At 39.2% G+C, this 9,054-nt stretch overlaps 1 protein-coding gene across 1 annotated transcript; it reads right to left on the reverse strand.

Annotated features, from left to right (window-relative positions):
- Positions 1-6,851: 6,851 nt before the first annotated feature.
- LOC5575036 (serine protease snake) lies at positions 6,852-9,015 on the reverse strand. The gene is made up of 3 exons (XM_001661715.3): positions 8,154-9,015; positions 7,902-8,090; positions 6,852-7,837 (listed from the first exon to the last, which is right to left on the reverse strand). The coding sequence occupies exons 1-3, from the start codon at positions 8,248-8,250 to the stop codon at positions 6,969-6,971; spliced, it is 1,155 nt and encodes a 384-aa protein (XP_001661765.2). The 5' UTR covers positions 8,251-9,015; the 3' UTR covers positions 6,852-6,968.
- Positions 9,016-9,054: the final 39 nt, after the last annotated feature.

Raw genomic sequence — 9,054 nt, forward strand, 5'->3', positions numbered from 1 at the left:
AGAAATTCCTTAACATATCTCTGGAAGGACTCTTAAAACAATCCCTGTAGGAGTTTCTAAAGGATTCTCTAAGGTAGTTCTTAGTAGATTTCTGGAAATACTGGAATGAATTGATGGATAATTTCCTTCAAGGATCTTTGGAGGAATTTCTGGTAGATTTTTGAAGTAATTCCTGAAGAAATCCCAGGTCGAATGCCTAGTAGAGTCTCTTCAAGGGGAAGAATCTCTGAAGGAAACACTGGAGGAATTTATAAAATAATTTATTGAAGATTCCCTAGAAGAATCCCTGAGGGATAACCTGAGGGAACATCCCAAAAAATTGCAAGCGGGATCTCTGAATAAAATCCTCGTGGAATCCTGTGGAGGAAGTTTTGGTGAATTATTTTGCAGTATTTCTTGTAGAACCTTTGAAGGCTTCCGGGTAGAACACTTGAAGAAAATCTTGGTAGAATCCCGGGAGGAATTCCTTGATGAATCCTTGAAGAAATTCAGGAAGTTCCTACAAAAAATCTTACAGATATATTTTGAAGGAACTTCTAGAGAAAATTGCATAGGAATCCCTGAAGCATTCTGGAAGAATGTTTGGATTATCCACTGAAGGATTTTCTAAAGGAATCTGTGCTGCAATCCTATGGAAATCACGAGGAGAATCATTAGAAGAGTTTTGATAGGAGGAATTCCTGGTAGAATTTTTGACGGTGTGCCTGTAGTAATTTCTTGAGATGAATTGCTTGAGCAATCTCTTTAAGAATTTCCGGAGGAATTCCTGGTGGAATCGCAGGCAAAGAATCCTGAAGTTTCACCGGAGGAATTCTTTCATAAATTTTTGGAGGATTTTTGGTGGAATTCTTGAAAAAACCATTGGATGAATCACTGAAGAAATCTCTTGGGAAGTTTTTGGAAAAACCCCCGCTGGAATCTGTAGAATAATTACAAGAAAGAATCGCTGAAGGAATTCCTGGTGGAATTCAAGGAGAAATCCTAGGAGGAAGCCCTGACAAAAGTTCTGGCGAAATCCCTGGGGGAATTCCTGGTAATGAATATCTTAGGGAATTCTTGGACAAGTTTTTCAAGGCATTCGTGATGCGATTCCTGGGTAATGCGTGATGGAATCCTTGTAATTAACTTCTTGAAGGAATCTGAAATCCTGAAAAATTACTGAAGAAATCACTTTAGATTTTTGTTTTGGATTGATCGTTGAAGAAATCAGTGGAAAAAATCCATTGAATTATTTTGTAGAAGATCTTTGAAGGAATCTCTGGATGAATTCCTGAAGGATTTTCCCCGGTGGAGTTTCTGGCTGAATCTATGGAAAAATTTCTAGATGAAAAAAATCCTTGTAGAAACCCAGGAAGAATCGTTGGTGGAATCGCTAGTCAAACCCATGGATTCCAAAGCATAATCCAAAGCATAACCACTATAGGATTCTGGATAGAATCCCGAGCGACACATATGTTATAATTGAGCACTATCAACTGATATGTAACCAATTTTGGTTATATATTTTGTTGATAATGCACAATTATAACATGTGTGTTGCTTGGGATGTTTGGAGAAATTTCCATAGCCATTTCAATATCGATGGCTGTTCAGCATTATCCCCTCAGAGTTTTGCAGGAATTCTTCGTACGAATTATAACATGATTAATATTCATTCTTTCGGTACTTAAATTTTGAATGTTCTGTTTTTCCTTACTACTATTATTGTCCAAGAATCATATAAATTCGGGGAAAATAACAATCATATATCCACTAGACTTGCCGAGATCATTCAAAATATGTGTTGGTTAGACAGTTTCACAAAAATCAAAATTTCTGGGATTCATCCAGTCACCCCCTAGTCCTAGTTGCAATACTAAAACAAACTACCAGACAAATTTTCATTCAATTTGGAGAAGATTAGGAGGTGCCTCAAGTCGAATTTGTGTTTTTTGGCTATTTTTTTACATTCAAAAAATTCTAACGAGAATTTGGAAAAACGAAAATCAAAATAAATACCACTAGTTGAACGTGTTATTAGTACTTTACAACTTTTGAGAACACTGTATGCCGATTACACAGCGCAACAAAAATGACACTTTTGCGTGTCTCAAGGATCAAATTATGTGTCTCTAGTAGATTTGGGGTTGCTGAATCTGATGCCGTTCTCAGAAATTTCCCAGCACGTCACAATTTTTAGCTACAGGTCGCCAAAGTTGTATAAAACACTGGTTTCATTGATGTTTACCTAAAATTTGAAGTATATTTTATCAAACTTTTTTGTGATCTTATCCACCAAGCATGCAAAAGAGGACTTAAACTTTCGTTTTAGATATATTTTGGTTGAAATTTCACGATTAAATTTAGATTAAACAGATTTTTTCAACATGCTTGCAGTCTCCATACAAAAATCTTCGTTTCTCTTATATGGCAAAACACAATACTTTTCTAAACCATCAAAAAATAGCTTTTGCGCATAAAAAGCATTATGAACATTGATGATTAGTATTGTTATACACATAAAGTTTGTATTCTGTGGCAAATTATGCGAATAAATTGCCTTACAAGCTGGCAAACTTGCATGCAAGTTGGCTGAACTAGTCAATTTTTGCATTTTCAACAACCAATATCTCAAAAACTAGACGTGCTATGATATTTCTGTAAACGACAATTGATTCAGCAACCCTTAATTAAGTAAATAGAGGTATTTTGATGCTGGAGACAAAAACGTGTTCCGCAGTGTTAGAGATGGTTTTGACCTCATAAAATTGATTTCTGTTCATTAAAGTACCTGTAAAACATACATTTCTCTACAGTTTTTGTTCTACAAGATTTTTAACCTCATGCCTAATCATAAAAGTTCAACCGTAGTATCATTCCTTCGTCATTTCTGAACATTATTTTAGTACATCATTTTTGTATCCGAATTACAGATAAATTGTAAAAAATCGTCGGAGATACGACATTTCTCATTCCCCTACATTTAGAGCTGCTGCCAAATGGCGCAATTGTTGACATGTTACAAAATTGAACATAGTAGCTTTGCTTTTTCAATGATGGATGATGATTGAAGAAAACAGCTATCAAATGTCATCAACGCAGTCGTGTTTCAAACAACATTCGCATTTGATGCCAAGCAATTACATATGTGATATAGCCCCGAGGTCAAGCTTCTCGACTACCGATCTTGAGGATCGGAATTCAATTATGATTCTTTTTTTTTTCGAGTGAAACCAATGTTTATTATATGCAGCATAGAAAAAGGACTAAAGGCGCAAATCACTACTTGAGCATTTCTCTTCATTCACTTAGGAGTGGGAGATTTTTGTGAGTCCTAGTGATTAAGACTCAGACACAAGATGCACTTTTGAACAATAAATCGTGATGAAATTTTTTGGCCTCAAGTCATTTGGTCCATGGCAAAAAACAACACTCTAAATGAACTCCCATTATCAAACTCTGATCCTCAAAATCAGTAGTCGAGAAGCTTGACCTCGGGGCTATATCACATATGTAATTGCTTGGCATCAAATGCGAATGTTGTTTGAAACACGACTGCGTTGATGACATTTGATAGCTGTTTTCTTCAATCATCATCCATCATTGAAAAAGCAAAGCTACTATGTTCAATTTTGTAACATGTCAACAATTGCACCATTTGGCAGCAGCTCTAAATGTAGGGGAATGAGGAATGTCGTATTTCCGACGATTTTTTACAATTTATCTGTAATTCGGATACAAAAATGATGTACTACAATAATGTTCAGAAATGACGAAGGAATGATACTACGGTTGAACTTCTATGATTAGGCATGAGGTTAAAAATCTTGTAGAACAAAAACTGTAGAGAAATGTATGTTTTACAGATACTTTAATAAACAGAAATCAATTTTATGAGGTCAAAACCATCTCTAATCGGCATACAGTGTTCTCAAAAGTTGTAAAGTACTAATGACACGTTCAACTAGTGGTAGGGTGCAGAGCTACTTGGGCACTTCCATGATTCACTTTGGCATGGAGGGTTTTTCTCGGCCGAATTGTCTGAACCTTTGCAAACAGGAGCACTTCAGTACGATGCACATTGAGGCCAAATATGAACTCTGTAGCTTTCAAAAAACCCCACTGCCCAAGTGAATCAAAAGTGCCAAGAATAGGATTCGGCTCCCTATTTATTTTGATTTTCGTTTTTCTAAACTCTCGTTAGAATTTTTTGAATGTAAAAAATAGCCAAAAAACACAAATTCGACTTGAGGCACCTCCTAATCTTCTTCAAATTGGATGAAAATTTGTCTGGTAGTTTGTTTTAGTATTGCAACTAGGACTAGGGGGTTTCTATATATTTCACTATCGTTTCCAACTATCTCTAACCGTTTTCTTTGGCAAATTCACCAAGGATTCTTAAATTATTCCTCAACCAATTTCTCCAGAAATATCTTCAGAGAATCCATCAGCAGTTTCACCTGTGATTGAAAAAATCCATCCATGGATTGTACCTATATGAACTACAGGGATTCCATCAGGAATTTTACCAAGAATTTCTCCAGGTAATCCTCTTGTAGTACCTTTAGGAATTCTTCCAAAACTGCTTCATGATTCCACCAGGTGTTCTTCCAAAAATGTAATAGACATCTTGTCCAGTGATTTAACAAGAAATTCCTGTAAGAATTCCTTTATAAATTCCTTCCGAAAGTTCACCTGGAATTCCTCATGGGATTCAATCAGGAGTTCTTACAGGGAATCCATCAGTGATTCCTGAGAATCAGCAGTTCTTCTTCTTCTTGGCCTTACGTCCTCACTGGGACAGAACCTGCTTCTCAGCTTAGAGTTCAATGGGCATTTCCACAGTTTTTAACTGAGAGCTTTCTTTGCCATTTTCGCATTCATCTATCGTGTGGCAGGTACGATGATACTCTATGCCCAGGGAAGTCAAGGAAATTTCTGTTACGAAAAGATCCTGGACCGACCGGAAATTTAAACCAGAAACCTTCAGCAAGGTTTTGCTTTGTAGCCGAATATTCTAGGGAAATAAACACGATTTCATCCAGGCATTCCATCAGGAGAACTTCTAAAGATTCAATCATAAATTTCACGAAGGTTTCATTCAGCAGTTCCTTCAGGGTTTTCATCAGGACTAGCTCTAGAGATTCCATCGGAAATTCCTCTAGGATTTCCATGGAATCTGGGGGTTCCATCAGATGTTCGTCTAGGGATTCCATCAGGAATTCCTCCAGAGATTCGATCAGGTGTTCTTTCAGTGATTGCACTTGGAACTCAGCTAAGTATTTCATCAGAAGTTTCTCCTGGGATTCTATCAGGAGACATTTCAGAGATTCCACCTGGAATTCCTCCATGGACTCTATCCGTCGTTGCTCTAGGGATTCCATCAGGAGTTCTTCTCGGGATTTTAACAAAAAAATCCTCCAATGATTCCATCCAGAGTTCCTTCAAGGATATCTTTACAAATTCTTCCAAAGATTTCTTCAGGAGTTCCCCCAGGGATTTCATCAGGAGCTCCTGTAGGGATTCTATCGGGAGTACCTTTAGGGCTTCTGGAGATTTCATCAGGAGTTCCTCCAGGGATTCCATCAAGAGTTTTTTTCTGAAATTTCAACCAGAATTCTTCAAAATATTAAATCAGATGTTCCTCGAGGAATCCCATCAATTTTTCTTCTAGTAATATCAGGAGTTCCTCTAGGGATTCTATCAGGAGTTCTATCCGGAAACTTATCAGGAATTCTTCCAGGGATTTTATCAGGAGTCTCTTCAATGATTAGGAGTTCCTTCAAGAATATCTATACATAGGAGTTCTTCCAAGGATTCCATCAGGAGTTCCTATAGGGATACTATCTGGAATACCTTTATGGCTTCCATTAGAGTTCTTCTTAGGATTGCACCAGGAGTTTTCACCTGAATTGCCTCCAAAGATTCAATCAGGATTTCCTCCAGAGATCATATCAGGAATTCCTTCATTTCTGAAAAAAAAAATCCATGGAGATATATCTTTATAAATTCTTGGAGGTATCGCCAAAGAAATCAATAGAATAATTCCTAGAGAGTTTCCTGGAGAGATTCCTTAGTATATTTCTGGAAGAACTTTTAAATCAATCCCTGCAGGAGTTTCTGAAAGATTCTCTAAGGTAATTCCTGGTAGATTCCTTGGAAAAAACCCTTCAAGAAATACTGGATGGAATTGATGGATAAATTCCTTTAGTAATCCTCGGAGAAATTAGATTATTGAAGTAATTCCTGCATAAATCCAAGGACAAATGCCTCGTAGGGTCCCTTCAGAGATACAAGGAAGAATCTTTGGAGGAAACACTGGTGGAGTTTGAATTTTTTTGCAATATTTCTCTTGAAATTTTCGAAGGCTTTCTGACCCAATTCTTGGAGGAATTGTTGGTGGAATCTCTGGAGGAACTTGATGAATCCTTGGATAAATTGTGGGTAGTATCCGTATAGAAATGCTTGAAGTTTCGCTGGAGGAATTCTTAAATGAATCTTTGGAGGATTTTTTGGTGGAATTCTTCAAGGAAGCATTGGATGAACCACTGGAGAAATCCCTTGGGAAGTACTCGTATAGATCCCTGGAGAAATCTGTTGAAAAATTGCTAGAAAGAATCGCTGAAGAAATTCCTGGAAGATTTTCTGATGTAACTCCTTGAGGAATTTGAGGAGGAGTAGTTCGATCATCACAGATACGGTGATTAGGAATTGTTCAAAACGGGAACTTTTGGAAGAGGTTATATGTGAGTCGCGTCATTGATCAACATACTATAGAAGCGTGCATTACGATCAATTAACTAACTAATATCTAACATTAGCTGTAGGAATTGTTTAGATTTCACTACAGAAAATGTTTACACATTTTGATATGAACTTTCGAGGTCATGAATATTGATTTATTGATATTTATTTTGCTTCGCACGATGTCCATTTCAATAAAAGTGTACAGCTAAAAACAGAAATATGAACGGGAAGCTTCGGCGAACTTACGGCTGCTCGGGCCATACGATTCGCTCAATCCAATCGGCAAAGGCAGCTACCCTGGTGTAGACGCTGGGTACCTGCATTCCACAGAACATCCCAAACGATGTAACTCCGACGACGTAGTACAGACAGCTGTGATCTTTGGCGGTCACCTGTAGCGGTCCACCGGAGTCCCCAATACAGGTGTCTTTACCGTTCGTCAGGGCACACATTTGCGACTCTACGATCGACTCCGGCAGCAAACGTCCGCCATAGTATGACATACTGCAGTCTGCGTAATCCAACAGGTCCAGGATTACTTTCATCAGAACGTTGGAGAAGGGGCTAAAAAAGTCTGTCTGTCCGTATCCAATGGCGATCGCCTTGCGCTCGACTGGATCTTCCGATGTCCAGAGACATGCAGGACGTATCGCCGGTCCAAATTGCACCGTTCGGTTCAGCTTCAGCAGAGCGATGTCATGGTAGCGACTTTCGGATGGTCTATAATCGGGATGTAGAATGTATTCCGCCACGCCGTAATCGATTCCCTGAAAACCGTCGTCGTCGGATACCAGATTCAATTCACCCAAACGCACAATATGTGGAGGGCCATGATCTGTCAGTAAACAATGACCTGCACTCAGCACGTATCGATCGCTGATGAGCGATCCTCCACATTTAAAGACATACTTTGCGCTGTCATTGCCAACATCAATCCAACCCAGTGCTGCCATGTGAGGAAACTCCTTCGGGCTTGCACGCGCTCCTCCCACGATCAAATTGATCGATTCGTCACAGTTTGGGACCCATGCTTTCCTTGCTGCACTTGGATCCAACGAGAGAGCTCCGAAGTGGACCTCCGTTGATGTGAGCTTCCGGTACTGTTGGCAGTCTAAATTTAGGGGAGAAATATCTTGAAGCAGTCTTGTATATTTGACAACTGATCCAGGACGTACATTGCTCACTTGGTCGGGTTGCCTGCTCGATCGGTTCCACTCGTGGACAACAGAAGATCTTCTCCCGGTTCGTAGTATAGGCGCAAATCTTCGGACGTACACCCAGCTGTTGCATTTGCTTGAGTTCCGGGCAAGCCGGACGGAGCGCGCAGATGCCGTTCAGACCATTGATCGAGCAGCGATCGCCTTCTGTTTTTGAGGATTACAATGTTAATTGATCGATATTGCTGGCAGAGGTAATTATTGACAAACCTTTCAGCGCGATCGCCACTGCGATCATAGAAACTAGGGAGATCGCTGAGCGAGCCGACATTGTGCGAATGAATGGCAGTCGCACACTGATGATCATCAAGTCAGAAACATTGCGAATTGTCGCTATCAGTTAGTTTTTACATTTCAACAGCTGTCGAGTAAGATAGAGAACCGGCGTACGATGACGTGATTTGAAAGCTTCGAAGGATTGCTGATAGGTGTAGACAATATAATGGGAATTTTCAAGTCGGTGAATTTGACTACATTCCATGTTCAGCGAACGGAGTCTTTAGGTGATCTTGAAGCAAATTGACTTTGGTTTGTTTGGGCACATGATAGATCCAGCCCTTAAATTTGAATTGGCGTACATACACTCAGAAACATGGGCAATCGCCAAAAGTAGCAATACTGGTGTAAATCCCAATTTGGGATGATCCTCAGAGGACGACGTAGTACAGGCAGCTGTGATCTTCAACGATCAATGTCATGATCTTCCGGAGTCCCAACATCATGGCAGCCTATGTACTCTATGGTAGGCAGTTTGTATCTGCTATTGGACGGTTCGTAGCTGGTGGTGTTTTTCGCAACATCGTAAGCAATTCCTAGAAATTCGTCTTCATCGGATACAGATCCGATGATCTTGAAAACGCTTCTACAACTCCACAGTATGCGAAAACAGTTTTTATGTATTTTGTGCGATCATTCCTTGTATAATCTGAAATGATCGCATCAACAAAGTGGATTGGAAGGATTTCAATATCGCCGTTGCGAGAACTATTCCCACAATGCACAGTATTGTCATCAATATTAGTCGAATTGCTGATTCTTCAGCTGCTGCTCATTCATCGATCACTGATCAAATATGATCTCACATCATTCCCGTTAAAATTTTTCAGATGAT

The sequence above is a fragment of the Aedes aegypti genome, chromosome 1 (assembly GCF_002204515.2).
Source record: "Aedes aegypti strain LVP_AGWG chromosome 1, AaegL5.0 Primary Assembly, whole genome shotgun sequence".
NCBI classification, from domain to species: domain Eukaryota; kingdom Metazoa; phylum Arthropoda; class Insecta; order Diptera; family Culicidae; genus Aedes; species Aedes aegypti.